This window comes from Bufo gargarizans, unplaced genomic scaffold (assembly GCF_014858855.1).
Source record: "Bufo gargarizans isolate SCDJY-AF-19 unplaced genomic scaffold, ASM1485885v1 fragScaff_scaffold_187_pilon, whole genome shotgun sequence".
In the NCBI taxonomy this organism is placed as follows: domain Eukaryota; kingdom Metazoa; phylum Chordata; class Amphibia; order Anura; family Bufonidae; genus Bufo; species Bufo gargarizans.
Genome location: NW_025334067.1, coordinates 11669 through 30573, shown reverse-complemented (window position 1 = coordinate 30573; position 18905 = coordinate 11669). Strand labels below are relative to the sequence as shown.

At 59.6% G+C, this 18905-nt stretch overlaps 2 protein-coding genes across 3 annotated transcripts; both read right to left on the bottom strand.

Annotated features, from left to right (window-relative positions):
• Positions 1-7303: 7303 nt before the first annotated feature.
• Positions 7304-12673, bottom strand: LOC122922315 (glycosylated lysosomal membrane protein). Of its 2 annotated transcripts, none has more exons than XM_044272885.1 (6): positions 12539-12673; positions 11219-11476; positions 10769-10972; positions 10478-10696; positions 10095-10372; positions 7304-8318 (listed from the first exon to the last, which is right to left on the bottom strand). In XM_044272885.1, the coding sequence occupies exons 1-6, from the start codon at positions 12662-12664 to the stop codon at positions 8150-8152; spliced, it is 1254 nt and encodes a 417-aa protein (XP_044128820.1). In that variant the 5' UTR covers positions 12665-12673; the 3' UTR covers positions 7304-8149. The 2 variants fall into 2 exon arrangements, with proteins under 2 accessions (XP_044128820.1, XP_044128821.1); XM_044272886.1 differs by lacking the exon at positions 12539-12673 and adding an exon at positions 11586-11614 and having other exon boundaries at positions 11219-11525.
• A 754-nt stretch (positions 12674-13427) lies between these two features.
• Positions 13428-17727, bottom strand: CCT3 (chaperonin containing TCP1 subunit 3). Its single transcript, XM_044272887.1, has 14 exons — positions 17577-17727; positions 16583-16644; positions 16457-16507; positions 16316-16378; positions 16096-16192; positions 15901-16018; positions 15602-15788; positions 15380-15529; positions 15113-15245; positions 14739-14820; positions 14470-14650; positions 14108-14353; positions 13896-14027; positions 13428-13795 (listed from the first exon to the last, which is right to left on the bottom strand). Exons 1-14 carry the CDS (start codon positions 17602-17604, stop codon positions 13688-13690), a joined length of 1638 nt encoding a protein of 545 aa, XP_044128822.1. The 5' UTR covers positions 17605-17727; the 3' UTR covers positions 13428-13687.
• Between the last annotated feature and the right edge of the window lie 1178 nt (positions 17728-18905).

Sequence of the window (18905 nt, the reverse complement as noted above, 5' to 3'; positions counted from 1 at the left end):
CTCCCTGCGGTGACAGCAGGACGACTACAGGGGGCGCCGGGGAAAACACCACAACTCCCAGCGGTGACAGCAGGACGACTACAGGGGGCACCGGGGAATACACCACAACTCCCAGCGGTGACAGCAGGACGACTACAGGGGGCGCCGGGGAAAACACCACAACTCCCAGCGGTGACAGCAGGACGACTACAGGGGGCGCCGGGGAAAACACCACAACTCCCAGCGGGTGACAGCAGGACGACTACAGGGGGCGCCGGGGTACACACCACAACTCCCTGCGGTGACAGCAGGACGACTACAGGGGGCGCCGGGGAAAACACCACAACTCCCTGCGGTGACAGCAGGACGACTACAGGGGGGCGCCGGGGAGGAAAACACCACAACTCCCTGCGGTGACAGCAGGACGACTACAGGGGGCGCCGGGGAAACACACCACAACTGCCAGCGGTGACAGCAGGACGACTACAGGGGGCGCCGGGGGAAAACACCACAACTGCCAGCGGTGACAGCAGGACGACTACAGGGGGCGCCGGGGAAAACACCACAACTCCCAGCGGTGACAGCAGGACGACTACAGGGGGTGCCGGGGAAAACACCACAACTCCCTGCGGTGACAGCAGGACGACTACAGGGGGCGCCGGGGAAAACACCACAACTCCCTGCGGTGACAGCAGGACGACTACAGGGGGCGCCGGGGAAAAACACCACAACTCCCAGCGGTGACAGCAGGACGACTACAGGGGGCGCCGGGGGAAAACACCACAACTCCCTGCGGTGACAGCAGGACGACTACAGGGGGCGCCGGGGAAAACACCACAACTCCCAGCAGGACGACTACAGGGGGCGCCGGGGTACACACCACAACTCCCTGCAGTGACAGCAGGACGACTACAGGGGGCGCCGGGGAAAACACCACAACTCCCTGCGGTGACAGCAGGACGACTACAGGGGGCGCCGGGGGAAACACCACAACTCCCTGCGGTGACAGCAGGACGACTACAGGGGGCGCCGGGGAAAACACCACAACTCCCAGCGGTGACAGCAGGACGACTACAGGGGGCGCCGGGGGAAAACACCACAACTCCCAGCGGTGACAGCAGGACGACTACAGGGGGCGCCGGGGAAAACACCACAACTCCCTGCGGTGACAGCAGGACGACTACAGGGGGCGCCGGGGAAAACACCACAACTCCCTGCGGTGACAGCAGGACGACTACAGGGGGCGCCGGGGAAAACACCACAACTCCCAGCGGTGACAGCAGGACGACTACAGGGGGCGCCGGGGAAAACACCACAACTCCCTGCGGTGACAGCAGGACGACTACAGGGGGCGCCGGGGAAAACACCACAACTCCCAGCAGGACGACTACAGGGGGCGCCGGGGGAAAACACCACAACTCCCTGCGGTTTGACAGCAGGACGGACTACAGGGGGCGCCGGGGGAAAACACCACAACTCCCAGCGGTGACAGCAGGACGACTACAGGGGGCGCCGGGGGGAAAACACCACAACTCCAGCGGTTTGGACAGCAGGACGACTACAGGGGGCGCCGTGGGAAAACACCACAACTCCCTGCAGTGACAGCAGGACGACTACAGGGGGCGCCGGGGGAAAACACCACAACTCCCAGCGGTGACAGCAGGACGACTACAGGGGGCGCCGGGGAAAACACCACAACTCCCTGCGGTGACAGCAGGACGACTACAGGGGGCGCCGGGGGAAAACACCACAACTCCCTGCGGTGACAGCAGGACGACTACAGGGGGCGCCGGGGGTACACACCACAACTCCCAGCGGGTGACAGCAGGACGACTACAGGGGGCGCCGGGGAACACACCACAACTCCCAGCGGTGACAGCAGGACGACCTACAGGGGGCGCCGGGGAAAACACCACAACTCCCAGCGGTGACAGCAGGACGACTACAGGGGGCGCCGGGGGAAAACACCACAACTCCCTGCGGTGACAGCAGGACGACTACAGGGGGCGCCCGGGAAAACACCACAACTCCCAGCGGTGACAGCAGGACGACTACAGGGGGCGCCGGGGAAACACCACAACTCCCTGCGGTTGACAGCAGGACGACTACAGGGGGCGCCGGGGAACACACCACAACTCCCAGCGGTGACAGCAGGACGACTACAGGGGCGCCGGGGGGAAAACACCACAACTCCCTGCGGTGACAGCAGGACGACTACAGGGGGCGCCGGGGAAAACACAACTCCCAGCGGTGACAGCAGGACGACTACAGGGGGCGCCGGGGGAAAACACCACAACTCCCTGCGGTGACCAGCAGGACGACTACAGGGGGCGCCGGGGGAAAACACCACAACTCCCTGCAGTGACAGCAGGACGACTACAGGGGGCGCCGGGGGAAAACACCACAACTCCCTGCAGTGACAGCAGGACGACTACAGGGGGCGCCGGGGAAAACACCACAACTCCCTGCAGTGACAGCAGGACGACTACAGGGGGCGCCGGGGAAAACACCACAACTCCCTGCGGTGACAGCAGGACGACTACAGGGGGCGCCGGGGAAAACACCACAACTCCCTGCGGTGACAGCAGGACGACTACAGGGGGCGCCGGGGTACACACCACAACTCCCAGCGGTTGACAGCAGGACGACTACAGGGGCGCCGGGGAACACACCACAACTCCCAGCGGTGACAGCAGGACGACTACAGGGGGCGCCGGGGAAAACACCACAACTCCCAGCGGTTGACAGCAGGACGACTACAGGGGGCGCCGGGGAAAACACCACAACTCCCTGCGGTGACAGCAGGACGACTACAGGGGGCGCCCGGGAAAACACCACAACTCCCAGCGGTGACAGCAGGACGACTACAGGGGGCGCCGGGGAAAACACCACAACTCCCTGCGGTGACAGCAGGACGACTACAGGGGGCGCCGGGGAACACACCACAACTCCCAGCGGTGACAGCAGGACGACTACAGGGGGCGCCGGGGAAAACACCACAACTCCCTGCGGTGACAGCAGGACGACTACAGGGGGCGCCGGGGGAAAACACCACAACTCCCAGCAGGACGACTACAGGGGGTGCCGGGGAAAACATCACAACTCCCTGCGGTGACAGCAGGACGACTACAGGGGGCGCCGGGGTAAAACACCACAACTCCCTGCGGTGACAGCAGGACGACTACAGGGGGCGCCGGGGAAAACACCACAACTCCCAGCGGTGACAGCAGGACGACTACAGGGGGCGCCGGGGAAAACACCACAACTCCCAGCGGTGACAGCAGGACAACTACAGGGGGCGCCGGGGAAAACACCACAACTCCCTGCGGTGACAGCAGGACGACTACAGGGGGCGCCGGGGAAAACACCACAACTCCCTGCGGTGACAGCAGGACGACTACAGGGGGCGCCGGGGAAAACACCACAACTCCCTGCGGTGACAGCAGGACGACTACAGGGGGCGCCGGGGTACACACCACAACTCCCAGCGGTGACAGCAGGACGACTACAGGGGGCGCCGGGGAACACACCACAACTCCCAGCGGTGACAGCAGGACGACTACAGGGGGCGCCGGGGAAAACACCACAACTCCCAGCGGTGACAGCAGGACGACTACAGGGGGCGCCGGGGAAAACACCACAACTCCCTGCGGTGACAGCAGGACGACTACAGGGGGCGCCGGGGAAAACACCACAACTCCCTGCGGTGACAGCAGGACGACTACAGGGGGCGCCGGGGTACACACCACAACTCCCAGCGGTGACAGCAGGACGACTACAGGGGGCGCCGGGGAACACACCACAACTCCCAGCGGTGACAGCAGGACGACTACAGGGGGCGCCGGGGAAAACACCACAACTCCCAGCGGTGACAGCAGGACGACTACAGGGGGCGCCGGGGAAAACACCACAACTCCCTGCGGTGACAGCAGGACGACTACAGGGGGCGCCCGGGGAAAACACCACAACTCCCAGCGGTGACAGCAGGACGACTACAGGGGGCGCCGGGGAAAACACCACAACTCCCTGCGGTGACAGCAGGACGACTACAGGGGGCGCCGGGGAACACACCACAACTCCCAGCGGTGACAGCAGGACGACTACAGGGGGCGCCGGGGAAAACACCACAACTCCCTGCGGTGACAGCAGGACGACTACAGGGGGCGCCGGGGAAAACACCACAACTCCCAGCAGGACGACTACAGGGGGTGCCGGGGAAAACATCACAACTCCCTGCGGTGACAGCAGGACGACTACAGGGGGCGCCGGGGTAAAACACCACAACTCCCTGCGGTGACAGCAGGACGACTACAGGGGGCGCCGGGGAAAACACCACAACTCCCAGCGGTGACAGCAGGACGACTACAGGGGGCGCCGGGGAAAACACCACAACTCCCAGCGGTGACAGCAGGACAACTACAGGGGGCGCCGGGGAAAACACCACAACTCCCTGCGGTGACAGCAGGACGACTACAGGGGGCGCCGGGGAAAACACCACAACTCCCAGCGGTGACAGCAGGACGACTACAGGGGGCGCCGGGGAAAACACCACAACTCCCAGCGGTGACAGCAGGACGACTACAGGGGGCGCCGGGGAAAACACCACAACTCCCTGCGGTGACAGCAGGACGACTACAGGGGGCGCCGGGGGAAAACACCACAACTCCCAGCGGTGACAGCAGGACGACTACAGGGGGCGCCGGGGTAAAACACCACAACTCCCTGCGGTGACCAGAGGACGACTACAGGGGGCGCCGGGGAAAACACCACAACTCCCTGCGGTGACAGCAGGACGACTACAGGGGGCGCCGGGGAAAACACCACAACTCCCAGCGGTGACAGCAGGACGACTACAGGGGGCGCCGGGGAAAACACCACAACTCCCAGCGGTGACAGCAGGACGACTACAGGGGGCGCCGGGGAAAACACCACAACTCCCTGCAGTGACAGCAGGACGACTACAGGGGGCGCCAGGGAACACAGCACAACTCCCTGCGGTGACAGCAGGACGACTACAGGGGGCGCCCCGGAAAACACCACAACTCCCTGCGGTGACAGCAGGACAACTACAGGGGGCGCCGGGGAAAACACCACAACTCCCAGCGGTGACAGCAGGACGACTACAGGGGGCGCCGGGGAAAACACCACAACTCCCAGCAGGACGACTACAGGGGGTGCCGGGGAAAACACCACAACTCCCAGCGGTGACAGCAGGACGACTACAGGGGGCGCCGGGGAAAACACCACAACTCCCTGTGGTGACAGCAGGACGACTACAGGGGGCGCCCGGGAAAACACCACAACTCCCAGCGGTGACAGCAGGACGACTACAGGGGGCGCCGGGGAAAACACCACAACTCCCAGCAGGACGACTACAGGGGGCGCCGGGGAACACACCACAACTCCCTGCGGTGACAGCAGGACAACTACAGGGGGCGCCGGGGAAAACACCACAACTCCCAGCGGTGACAGCAGGACGACTACAGGGGGCGCCGGGGAAAACACCACAACTCCCTGCGGTGACAGCAGGACGACTACAGGGGGCGCCCCGGAAAACACCACAACTCCCTGCGGTGACAGCAGGACAACTACAGGGGGCGCCGGGGAAAACACCACAACTCCCTGCGGTGACAGCAGGACGACTACAGGGGGCGCCGGGGAAAACACCACAACTCCCAGCAGGACGACTACAGGGGGTGCCGGGGAAAACACCACAACTCCCAGCGGTGACAGCAGGACGACTACAGGGGGCGCCGGGGAAAACACCACAACTCCCTGTGGTGACAGCAGGACGACTACAGGGGGCGCCCGGGAAAACACCACAACTCCCAGCGGTGACAGCAGGACGACTACAGGGGGCGCCGGGGAAAACACCACAACTCCCAGCAGGACGACTACAGGGGGCGCCGGGGAACACACCACAACTCCCTGCGGTGACAGCAGGACGACTACAGGGGGCGCCGGGGTACACACCACAACTCCCAGCGGTGACAGCAGGACGACTACAGGGGGCGCCGGGGAACACACCACAACTCCCTGCGGTGACAGCAGGACAACTACAGGGGGCGCCGGGGAAAACACCACAACTCCCTGCGGTGACAGCAGGACGACTACAGGGGGCGCCGGGGAAAACACCACAACTCCCAGCAGGACGACTACAGGGGGTGCCGGGGAAAACACCACAACTCCCTGCGGTGACAGCAGGACGACTACAGGGGGCGCCGGGGAAAACACCACAACTTCCAGCGGTGACAGCAGGACGACTAAAGGGGGCGCCGGGGAAAACACCACAACTCCCTGCGGTGACAGCAGGACGACTACAGGGGGCGCCGGGGAAAACACCACAACTCCCAGCAGGACGACTACAGGGGGCGCCGGGGTACACACCACAACTCCCAGCGGTGACAGCAGGACGACTACAGGGGGCGCCGGGGAACACACCACAACTCCCTGCGGTGACAGCAGGACAACTACAGGGGGCGCCGGGGAAAACACCACAACTCCCTGCGGTGACAGCAGGACGACTACAGGGGGCGCCGGGGAAAACACCACAACTCCCAGCAGGACGACTACAGGGGGTGCCGGGGAAAACACCACAACTCCCTGCGGTGACAGCAGGACGACTACAGGGGGCGCCGGGGAAAACACCACAACTCCCTGCGGTGACAGCAGGACGACTACAGGGGGCGCCAGGGAACACAGCACAACTCCCTGCGGTGACAGCAGGACGACTACAGGGGGCGCCAGGGAAAACACCACAACTCCCAGCGGTGACAGCAGGACGACTACAGGGGGCGCCGGGGAAAACACCACAACTCCCAGCAGTGACAGCAGGACGACTACAGGGGGCGCCAGGGAACACAGCACAACTCCCTGCGGTGACAGCAGGACGACTACAGGGGGCGCCAGGGAACACAGCACAACTCCCTGTGGTGACAGCAGGACGACTACAGGGGGCGCCAGGGAACACAGCACAACTCAGGCTCTGTTCACACGCTGCAACTGGAACAGTCCAAAAAATGCAATTTACCTGCAAAGTGTGAACGCGCCCTGAGCGGTAACTCGGATTTTATCTACGGATCTGGATTTATAGTTTTAACAGTAAATATGTCGCTTAGAATTGAGATTTTTTTTTTTTATTCCTGAAGTTGATAAAAGCTTTGGTAATTCTTTTACTGTAGTCACCTCCAAAGCTGCACGCAGAAACGAGCCATCTGCTCCTGTAACCTGTACACCGTATAGACCCAGGAATCGCAGCTCTGGATGTGAACGGAGCAGAATACAAGTCATGTGATGTGCGCAGCTGACGGACTGTAAGGCAGAATGTTACAAACTCAAACTTTTATTGAAAACAAAATATTAGAACACAAAATCATCCAGGGGTCAAAAAACAGCAGAAATTCAAGTAAAAAGGACACAAAAATAGAAAAGAAACAATTGCAGCAAAGGCAAAAAAATAACCTCAACGTGGAAACACCAGCGATCGGCTCAGCCAATCGGAAGGCTGGAAAGTCACGTGACCCAGTTTTCTTTACATATGTATTGATCCTGAGTTGCATTTCTGCTACTCTAGTCACATCCAGAACTGCACTGAACATTCAGCTGCTTGCAGGAGGCTGACAGGGGCCCCCTAATGCACTGTGCCCTGTAGTCTGAACCTGAATACAACATGGCCTGTGCAGGCGCTCAACCAGCAGGGGGCAGCGGTCAATATCGACTGCAGCAAAATGCTAGGTAGAGGCATACCAGTAGAATTGTGGGTGCAGCTTTGGATGTGAAGGCATGATATAGGGCCCAGCACTGAGCATGATGAGATTCGGAATTCAAAAGCAGCAAGTCTCATAAAACACAGGTCGCCGTGTAAACAGATGGTCTCCAAAGCAACCAAAGTAACTAAGAAAATGAAAGCAGGATTCTGATTGGCTGCTCAAATGACCAAGTGGAAAATCAAGGTGGAGACCTGAAGGGGCACCGTTGGCGGACAAGGCTGATGGCGGTGCAGGGGCTCAGGAATGTGCGATTCTACCGTACAGTCCATTCAGCAGGTGGAGCAGCAGAACCAGTCAGTGAATTGTGCCATCTGGATACCTGACCTGGAGCCAGCAAACCCCAGGTACTGCTCTCAATGTCAGTATGTGCAAGTGATGGAGGAGCGGTCCTTGGCCGGCCACTAGTTTATGGGATCATAGTTGGAAAAAACTTGCTTTTTCATGACTGAGACGATGATGGCTCCCACAATCAGCAGCAAAAAGGGGGTCCCCAGCGCCACCGCCACGATACTGATGACCAAGATGGAGAAAGAGTCCCGAGGGGGCGTTCCGTAGCCAACCAGCGCCGACCTGCAACCAGGAATCCTCCATTAACACCATGTGAGTTGGGGGTACAGGACACCGACACTCGGGGGGGTACAGGACACCGACACTCGGGGGGGGTACAGGACACCGACACTCGGGGGGGGGGGTACAGGACACCGACACTCGGGGGGGGTACAGGACACCGACACTCGGGGGGGGTACAGGACACCGACACTCGGGGGGGGTACAGGACACCGACACTCGGGGGGGGTACAGGACACCGACACTCGGGGGGGTACAGGACACCGACACTCGGGGGGGGTACAGGACACCGACACTCGGGGGGGGTACAGGACACCGACACTCGGGGGGGTACAGGACACCGACACTCGGGGGGGTACAGGACACCGACACTCGGGGGGGTACAGGACACCGACACTCGGGGGGGTACAGGACACCGACACTCGGGGGGGTACAGGACACCGACACTCGGGGGGGGTACAGGACACCGACACTCGGGGGGGTACAGGACACCGACACTCGGGGGGGTACAGGACACGACACTCGGGGGGGTACAGGACACCGACACTCGGGGGGTACAGGACACCGACACTCGGGGGGGTACAGGACACCGACACTCGGGGGTACAGGACACGACACTCGGGGGGTACAGGACACCGACACTCGGGGGGGTACAGGACACCGACACTCGGGGGGGTACAGGACACCGACACTCGGGGGGGTACAGGACACCGACACTCGGGGGGGTACAGGACACCGACACTCGGGGGGGTACAGGACACCGACACTCGGGGGGGTACAGGACACCGACACTCGGGGGGGTACAGGACACCGACACTCGGGGGGGTACAGGACACCGACACTCGGGGGGGTACAGGACACCGACACTCGGGGGGGTACAGGACACCGACACTCGGGGGGGTACAGGACACCGACACTCGGGGGGGTACAGGACACCGACACTCGGGGGGGTACAGGACACCGACACTCGGGGGGGTACAGGACACCGACACTCGGGGGGGTACAGGACACCGACACTCGGGGGGGTACAGGACACCGACACTCGGGGGGGTACAGGACACCGACACTCGGGGGGTACAGGACACCGACACTCGGGGGGGTACAGGACACCGACACTCGGGGGGGTACAGGACACCGACACTCGGGGGGGTACAGGACACCGACACTCGGGGGGGTACAGGACACCGACACTCGGGGGGGTACAGGACACCGACACTCGGGGGGGTACAGGACACCGACACTCGGGGGGGTACAGGACACCGACACTCGGGGGGGTACAGGACACCGACACTCGGGGGGTACAGGACACCGACACTCGGGGGGGTACAGGACACCGACACTCGGGGGGGTACAGGACACCGACACTCGGGGGGGTACAGGACACCGACACTCGGGGGGGTACAGGACACCGACACTCGGGGGGGTACAGGACACCGACACTCGGGGGGGTACAGGACACCGACACTCGGGGGGGTACAGGACACCGACACTCGGGGGGGTACAGGACACCGACACTCGGGGGGGTACAGGACACCGACACTCGGGGGGGTACAGGACACCGACACTCGGGGGGGTACAGGACACCGACACTCGGGGGGGTACAGGACACCGACACTCGGGGGGGTACAGGACACCGACACTCGGGGGGTACAGGACACCGACACTCGGGGGGGTACAGGACACCGACACTCGGGGGGGTACAGGACACCGACACTCGGGGGGGTACAGGACACCGACACTCGGGGGGGTACAGGACACCGACACTCGGGGTACACTTACCATGCTAGGAATTTGTTTTTATCATAGAAGTCGCCGTCTGCGATCCCGAAGGACACGTTCAGAGCCTCCATGTTGTAGTGGTCGCTCGGCTGCTCCCCGTAGAAGGCCTGGATGACACTGGGGACAGTCAGCGTCTCGTTCACGTCCCGAGGTTTGTGTACAATACACGGGAGGGAGTCCGACCTGGTGCCGCTCACGGAGCCGTACGCCACAGACTTCCACTGTAAATAGCCATGAGCGTGGCTGGCATTGGGGGCATCGGGCACCAGCTCCATCACCTGGGGGTGAACAGACAGACGTCAGGTGTCACTATGGACAAAACAAACTGCCGGCGGAGGAGCGCCTCTGGACACCCTGACCTGCTTTCTACCAGCGCCTCGTACCTCAAATATGGTGGGGGTGTACTCATCATCTATGGAGCGGACAGACCGCACTTTTTTGCGTCCTGACTTCTTCTCCAGTGTGACCATCTCCAGAGCAAAACGAGAGTTGTTCCCCCGAGGCTGGACCCCTGAGATCATGAACTCCAGCTTGGTGCAGTTGGCGGTGTGGAGGAGGCGCGGTGAGGAGGCGTCCCGCCCGGGTCTGTCATATGCCGATATCTGAGATGGAGGAGATCTCTACAGGTCAATATCAGAGTCGGGAGAGCGGTGAGCGCCCCCATTCCTACTCACCCTGAAGCTGACACTGCCATTCCTGAAGCTCCCGGTGGGATCGGACGCGTGGACCCCGCTCAGGCGGAAGGAGAACGAGGTGGAGTTCACGGTCTCGTTGGCGTTGTCCCAGGTAAAGCTGGACAGGTCGTAGGGGGGGTAGAAATACTTGTCCGCGGTGCCGGAGAAGTCGGCCGTGTTGTTCACATCTTTATATTCGAATATCTGAGGAGAGGAGCCGGACATGTGATCCCAGCGCGGGCCGGTGATGAGGTCATCCCAGCGCGGGCCGGTGATGAGGTCATCCCAGCGCGGGCCGGTGATGAGGTCATCCCAGCGCGGGCCGGTGATGAGGTCATCCCAGCGCGGGCCGGTGATGATGTCACTGATGGACGGTTACATGTGATCCCAGCGGGGGCCAGTGATGATGTCAGAGCCCAGGAAATAACAGCCCCCCCCCCCCCTGCATACCCTGGTGAAGGTGAGGGCGGTGGAGTACAGCACGCTGTCAGCAGGCTCCATGGTGATGGCTCCAGACGGCTCCGGCGACAGCAGTTTGGTCCAGTTGACGCGCAGGTGGCTGTGCTCGCTCTCGGTATATATCAGCAGCACTGTGGGGGCCCCGATGGTGCTCCACACATAGTGGATGGTGCTGCCGTTCCCCACCGCCCGGGTGTGCAGCAAGTTCACCGAGGAGCTGGAGGAGCCGGGGTTAAACTGCAGGTAGATCTGAGGGAGAAAGATGGAGAAATGAGGGCGCAGGAGTGACGTCCGACACCTCCGAGGCTGCGTCGGTAACGTCCGACACCTCCGAGGCTGCATCGGTAACGTCCGACACCTCCGAGGCTGCATCGGTAACGTCCGACACCTCCGAGACTGCGTCGGTAACGTCCGACACCTCCGAGGCTGCGTCGGTAACGTCCGACACCTCCGAGGCTGCGTCGGTAACGTCCGACACCTCCGAGGCTGCGTCGGTAACGTCCGTCAACTCCGAGGCTGCGTCGGTAACGTCCGTCAACTCCGAGGGTGCGTCGGTAACGTCCGTCAACTCCGAGGCTGCGTCGGTAATGTCCGACAACTCAGGGACAGGAACAGATTACTATTACTTATATCTGACAACCAAGGGACAGGATCTGATCCCTATTGGTTACATCTGACACCTCAAGGACAGGATCTGATCCCTATTGGTTACATCTGACACCTCAAGGACAGGATCGATCCAAATTGGCTATATCCGACAACTTAGGGACAGGATCCAACTCCGGGGCGGGAGCACGCCTGACAACTCCGGGGCGGAAGCACACCTGACAACTCTGGGACGGGAGCACACCTGACAACTCTGGGGCGGGAGCACACCTGACAACTCTCGGCGGGAGCACACCTGACAACTCCGGGGCGGGAGCACACCTGACAACTCCGGGACGGGAGCACACCTGACAACTCCGGGACGGGAGCACACCTGACAACTCTGGGGCGGGAGCACGCCTGACAACTCCGGGGCGGAAGCACGCCTGACAACTCTGGGGCGGGAGCACGCCTGACAACTCCGGGGCGGAAGCACGCCTGACAACCCCTTTAATGGGCTGATTTCGGTTCCCCTTTCCTGGGGGCGGAGTCACAGCCGGTGGGGGAGGGGCTGCTGAGTGGCCTCGTCCGCATATCTACAATACAATGTGACATAGACCGGGGAATTACTACAAGCCCCAGCGTGCCCAGCCAATCTATACACAAACAGCTACACGCAGCCCCGGGGGAGTCTGGGGGTTGTAGTCTCCCCCCCCCACCCCTCACCTGGCGGGTCTCCTCGTCCTCAGGGGCCCCCTGGAGCCCCAGCGCCCCGACCACCAGCAGCAGCAGCCGCAGCCCAAGCCCCGCGCTCATCTCTGTGTCCGGCACCGGCGCTTCTGAGCGAAGCATGTGACTCGCAGTCAGCTGACCGCAGATAAGGGGAGGAGCCAAAGCCCTTAAAGAGGCCGTGTTCTATAACTCCTAAAGTGGCATGGGAGGCTCAGGGGGACACAAATATATAATCAGGGGCCAATCATCCCCCACTGGTGAGAAGATTTAACTAAACTTGCCCCTAAGCTGCAACCTGGGAAGTGCAATCATAACTTTGGTTGCTATGGGCAACTGTACCACTTCTAGATTATATTTATGGGCGGAGTTACCACTGATCACATGACAAGTGATGAGGGCGCGTATGAAAGTGTCATGGCCAATCACACGGGGTCAGTGCAGCCGCCATCTGCTGACGGCAGAGAATGTGGTGGATACAGACGGCCGGCGTCCCATTGAGAAGAGCCTGTTATTCCACAGACAGCGCCCCCTTCCAACCTTGGCCAGGTCAGGTACTGCAGCTCAGCCCCATTCTAGGGGCAAGGCCCAGCGTCTAGGACATTACTCAGGTAAGGTGGAAATAACGTGAACCTTCCGGGCGCACAGGACTATGGGGGTCGCAATCCGTTGTACTGCCCGCGGTCTGCCCCCATCATAAGTAAATTAGTTTCCGCTGGCGCCAGATCACCGTGTTCCGGATTACAGGATAGTCTGTCCGGTGCCGGACTATTAGGTCTTCTTGTGGCTGATAACAGGCTCTCATAGGGAGTAGAGTGCCTCCATATACCCACAGCTCCGCCTGCAGGAGGGGAGAGGTACTGCACACACACAAACATCAGACAGATTCCATTTGAAATGAAGTTTTATTGTTTTCTCAGGAGCAGAGAGTACGCCAAACTTGTGGGGCGCCCCTCCCCCAGTCTACCGCCATGCCCTCCCCCATCCTCTCCGACAGTAATAAATACAAAGAAAAAAAAGGGGTCTCCCGCCAGAGCACAGTATACAGAGAACAAGCTGAAGTGGCCGACGTCTGCCGAGAAGTCTCCTCAAGTGATGGAGGGATCTGCAAGCCACGGGGGTCCCGCTTCCCCAGGGGGGAGGTGATCACTCCTGGGGGTTCTCTGCAGCTGCAGGCGGAGCCCTCCCTTGGTCGTCTCCCTTCCTCTTGTGACCAGACACAATGTCATCGATACGGAGCAGCAAGATGGCGGTCTGTGGGCGGCAGAGGAGAGCGGTTGTAATACACGTTTCATCATCTGACAGAAAGCAGAGGCCTCAGCGAGGCGCGAGGAAGACCATGCCTCCTCCTTACCTCCACAGCTGTCTTGTAGGTTTGCAGTTTCACAACTAGGGGCTCCCAGATCCCCAGGTCTCTCATATCCGCCAGCACGCCGGTCTCGCCGTCCACGCCCCAGGTCTGGAAGCCTTCCTGGGTGTGTTTTGCCTGTAGACGGAGAGGACTGGTGATTAGAGTTTCCCGGCGTGACCCTGGGGGTACATCCCGCTACAGGACCCCCACCTTACCCGCAGTGACGTCAGCACCCGGATAGTGCTGGCTCCGCAGTTCTGAATCAGCGTCCTGGGAATGACCTCCAGAGCTTGTGCCACCGCGCGGTACGGCCACTGCTCCACACCAGTCATGGTCTTGGACTTCTCGGTGAGGATGTGGGCGACGCTCATCTCGGAAGCCCCCCCTCCTGGCACCAGGTATGGGTCAATCATTACGTTGCGGCAGACCTGCATGGCGTCCTGAAGGTTGCGCTCTACCTCCTACAAGATTAGAGAGATCGTATATATCAGTCTATAGTCTGTGTGGCCCAGGACGATGCCTTGCGCAGCAGCGCGCAGCACCTCACAGAAAATGGAAACTGCGCTCGGTCACTCACAGCTAGGATCTCCTTACTGGCCCCACGCAGCATAATGGTACAGGCCTTGGGGTCTTTGCATTCTGTGATAAATGTGAAATACTCATCGCCGATCTTCTTGATCTCAAACAGCCCGGCGCCCGTGCCAATGTCCTCCTCCCGGATCTCATCTGTGCGGCTAGCGATACGAGCTCCACAAGCCCTGCGGGGTGAAGGATAAGCAAGTCAGTCCCATTTATTATATGACATCACACGATGCCCCCGCGTGTCATCACCGCCCATCAGATCACCTGGCGATTCTGTTGTTGTCAGTCTTGCGCACCCTCCGAATGGCGGTGATGTTGGCTTTGACCAGGTAATGCTGAGCAAGATCTAAAAGAGGGAAACAAAAAGCAAATATCGGGCACTTGCATCGAATAGATCAGATATTTAAGAATTTTTTGTCATTGGAACTGCCGAGGACAGTATCTCCCTCAGGGAACTCCGGGACCCCTCCCAGTATCTCCCTCAGGGAACTCCTGGACCCCCCCCCCCCCATTCGCATGGTTCCATGGTCAGACCACCAGCAACTTTCTTATGGAAAATGTCATAGGGGATATAAGACTTAATTCTCCCCACCCCGAAATAAGGGAACAATAGAGCAGGTGTAGAGTCCGGCTCTTACCGGAGATTCCCTTCTCTGTGATCAGCAGGTCGGGCTTCAGTCTGACGATGTCTTCACAGATGTGCTGGATATATTCTTCTTCCAGCTGCAGGATACGGGCGAAGTCTTCCTCCCGAGTGATCTCAATCTCAGTCTACTCGAACAAAAAAAAAAAATATATGTTTCCTGTAGCCACCACTAGGTGGAGCTGCCTGTATACAGGTGTGCAACATTGGCGCTGGGACGCTACAGGCACAGAATATTTCAGTCTAGGCGAGGCGCCCGTACCTGGCTCTCTCCCTTCTTGTACTCCAAGGAGCAGTCGAGGAGGAGGATGCGCGGGTTCTTGATTACCCTCCTCATCTTGGGGTGGGTGACGTCCTTGTTCACCATGACACCTTTCAGGACATAGGAATCCTCGATGATTCCGCCTGGAATCTGGAGACGACAGGAAAGTCAGGACATTGAAATCTGTACGAGGGGCCTCGCGCCTCTCTCCGCAGGACTCACCTTCTCCACCTTGGCGTACTTCTTAATGTCAAACTCCTTCCTGCCATTCTCTTCTAACTCCACCGTCTTGACGGCGTCCAAGGCGATGTTGCAGGCCATGTCCGCCCAGAGCTTGATGGCCTTGGTGTTGATGGAGCTGTTGATGATCTTCAGCATCAGCTGCCGGTCGCTGGTGTCCACTGGGGTGCTGCGAATGGGGAGGGAGGATCAGCACCCACACAGTATACAAAAGTGCACCCCTCCCCCACAGCTCCAAATGTCAGGTACAGAAGCGTGGCACGCGGCAACGCGGCGCTCACCTGATCTCCTTCAGGGTGCTGATCATGTCATCCAGGGCCTTGCGGTAGGCGCTGATCACCACGGTGGGATGTATCTGCTGCTCCAGGAACTGCTCGGCAACGGACAGCATCTCCCCGGCTGTGGAGAGAAGAGGGGGCGTGAGAAAAGACGAGAACCTGGGTACCACCTGACAACCCGCGGAGCGCCAGCCTCACCCAGGATGATGACTGATGTGGTGCCGTCTCCAACCTCCTCGTCCTGTGTGCGGCTGATCTCAATCATGGATTTGGCGGCCGGGTGCTGCACCTGGATCTAGAGGAGAACGGAGGGAGAGCGTCAAGAGATGGACGAGCCTGGAGCCGCTCACACTGCTGCGTCGACACATTGCAACACCAGCCAGCTGTGCGAGCAGGACAGCATTAGGGTCTCACCCACCTCTCGCAGGATGGCGTTCCCGTCGTTGGTCATCACAATTCCTCCCATTGGATCCATTAACATCTGGAAAGTAAGAAGGATTTACTGCTATGGCTTCCCGTACCCGGTGCTGCAGAGCTAACAATCTAAGAGGTCACTCACCTTCATCATGGCGCGAGGTCCCAGGCAGGTGCGGATGACGTCCGCGATGGTCTACAAGAGAAAGGGAGCGGTCAGGGGGCTCGCCCAAGACGGGGGGAGGCGTTAACCCTCCGCCAAGGCACTTACCTTAGCCGCGTTTATGTTCCCGGTCTGGACCTTCCTCCCAGACTCTCGCTTCATGTTCTGACCTGAAAACATCACATGATCAGAAGGAGGCGGGATCCGACCCACAATGCACCTCACCTGCCCGATCCCTCAGACTAACCCCGTGAGCTCACACTCCATCTGTCCACAGAGTACCCAAAATGCACCTCACCTGCCCGATCCCTCAGACTAACCCCGTGAGCTAACACTCCGTCCGTGAATAGAGTGTATAATGGCAAGTTCTGCCACTTAGTACTAAGAATGTGTGCTTCACTACTGACCAGATCTGCTTGCTGTCAGTGAACGGAAACAGACTATAGAAACCCGATTACAGCCGGGTCCCTCTCCAGTCATGTGACAGATCTGCCCTCCCGCCCCGATAATGATAATCCTGACGGACAGGCTGAATCTTTTACACAGCTGAGGGTTTGTTACAATGTATCCAGTCAAGGCATCCCTCTTTGCACTGCAGGCTGACACATTGAAACAAACTGATGTGTTTAGCGATTGTCCGGACAGAATACACTGCGACAAACCCTGAGCTGTCAGAAGCATCAAGCCAGGATGGGTTTTCAGTTTCCATTCACTGACAGCAAGTGTAGATTGGGAAAAGAAATGCGTTATTGCAGAGATCCCCCGGATGGCGGCGATTCCTCCATTTGCAGCGGATCTTCTTCGGGCTCCAGTGGTGGCGGCCATATTTACCTGCAGCGGTCACACAGGTAGTCACCCCACTATATGGCTGGCGGGTTGCTAGGCGACATGCAGTATAACAGTACAGGGGAGATTATATACAAGACACGTGACCCTCATTTACATAATTAGACCCCATGATAAGCAGAGCTATGGGGCTGGTCACACAGCATGCAGGAGCCTCCTGGTGCCGGCAGTGGCCCTCAGGGGCCCAGACTAGGACTGAGCGGATTTCCTCCCCTCTAAGCCTCGCAGTCACATCCCCGGGCCGGAGTAGACTCACTTAACACGAGTACCGGGCGGCCCATCATCTTGGCGGCGGCTGAGAGAGCAGAGCACGGAGCCAGCAACGGGAAGAAGATTCTGGAGAAAGAAAACGCAGAGCCGCCTCCTGAGCGCACACTAACATAAAGCACGGCCCGAGCGACCAATAGCAGGTGCAGCCGCGGCGTCTCCGCCAATCCCCCTCATCGAGGGCGGGGCTAGAAGGGCAAGGCTGCGTAAGCTTGGTTGGCTTCGCACTCGCCGTTGAAGCCGCATGGTAACCGTTTGGGTTGCACGCATGCGCGAACGTGACAGGTTCCGCTGCATGCCGGGAAATGTAGTCTGTGCTCTTGGTCTTATGTATACACAGAATCTGCTCCATAGACCTGCTAGAGGCCTCGGCTTTGCAATGCATTTCGGGAGTTGTAGTTCTTCGTGTCGGCGCGCAGGAGGAGGATGCTCCCTCACATGACTAAATACGGTCAAGATGCTTCAGTCAGTGTGAGGTGGACGGAGAGGACTGTGTGCCGGTGACTGGGAGCTTGTAGGTGTATATATAATGGTTGTGGCTAAATCCCATGACTGGTAAGGACCTGTTTGCCCCCTGGTGGTGAGGTCCTGCACAGATACAGTGTTAGCCATGTCACAGGGAATGGGCCATTTCCCATTACTCAGAAGGACCTGCTCCTCACTAATGGCCGGCTCCTATAGAAATGACTATTTCCCAGACTCCAGGAGGACCTTCTCCATCTATTACATACTGAGAAGGTGACATGTAGGAGAGGTCCCTCTGAGTCATGGGATTTAGCCGGCTCCTATAGAAATGACTATTTCCTGGTCTCCAGAAGGACCATCTCCATCTATTACATACTGAGAAGGTGTCATGTAGGAGAGGTCCCTCTGAGTCATGGGATTTAGCCGGCTCCTATAGAAATGACTATTTCCTGGTCTCCAGAAGGACCATCTCCATCTATTACATACTGAGAAGGTGACATGTAGGAGAGGTCCCTCTGAGTCATGGGATTTAGCCGGCTCCTATAGAAATGACTATTTCCCAGACTCCAGAAGGACCTTCTCCATCTATTACATACTGGGAAGGTGACATGTAGGAGAGGTCCCTCTGAGTCATGGGATTTAGCCAGCTCCTATAGAAATGACTATTTCCTGGTCTCCAGAAGGACCTTCTCCATCTATTACATACTGAGAAGGTGTCATGTAGGAGAGGTCCCTCTGAGTGATGGGATACAGCCAGAGAACATAGAAATGATTATTTCCCAGACTCCAGAAGGACCTTCTCCATCTATTACATACTGGGAAGGTGACATGTAGGAGAGGTCCCTCTGAGTCA

Excerpts from the sequence above, each read along its gene's own strand:
- LOC122922315 (XM_044272885.1), bottom strand. The coding sequence starts at position 12,664 with ATGCTTCGCTCAGAAGCGCCGGTGCCGGACACAGAGATGAGCGCGGGG. Across the intron at positions 11,477-12,538 it reads AGGACGAGGAGACCCGCCAG|ATCTACCTGCAGTTTAACCC; the intron begins GTGAGGGGTGGG and ends TTTCTCCCTCAG. Across the intron at positions 10,697-10,768 it reads ATGGCAGTGTCAGCTTCAGG|ATATCGGCATATGACAGACC; the intron begins GTGAGTAGGAAT and ends CCTCCATCTCAG.
- CCT3 (XM_044272887.1), bottom strand. The coding sequence starts at position 17,604 with ATGATGGGCCGCCCGGTACTCGTGTTAA. Across the intron at positions 16,019-16,095 it reads CACATCAGTCATCATCCTGG|CCGGGGAGATGCTGTCCGTT; the intron begins GTGAGGCTGGCG and ends TTCTCTCCACAG. Across the intron at positions 14,651-14,738 it reads GACAACAACAGAATCGCCAG|GGCTTGTGGAGCTCGTATCG; the intron begins GTGATCTGATGG and ends TTCACCCCGCAG.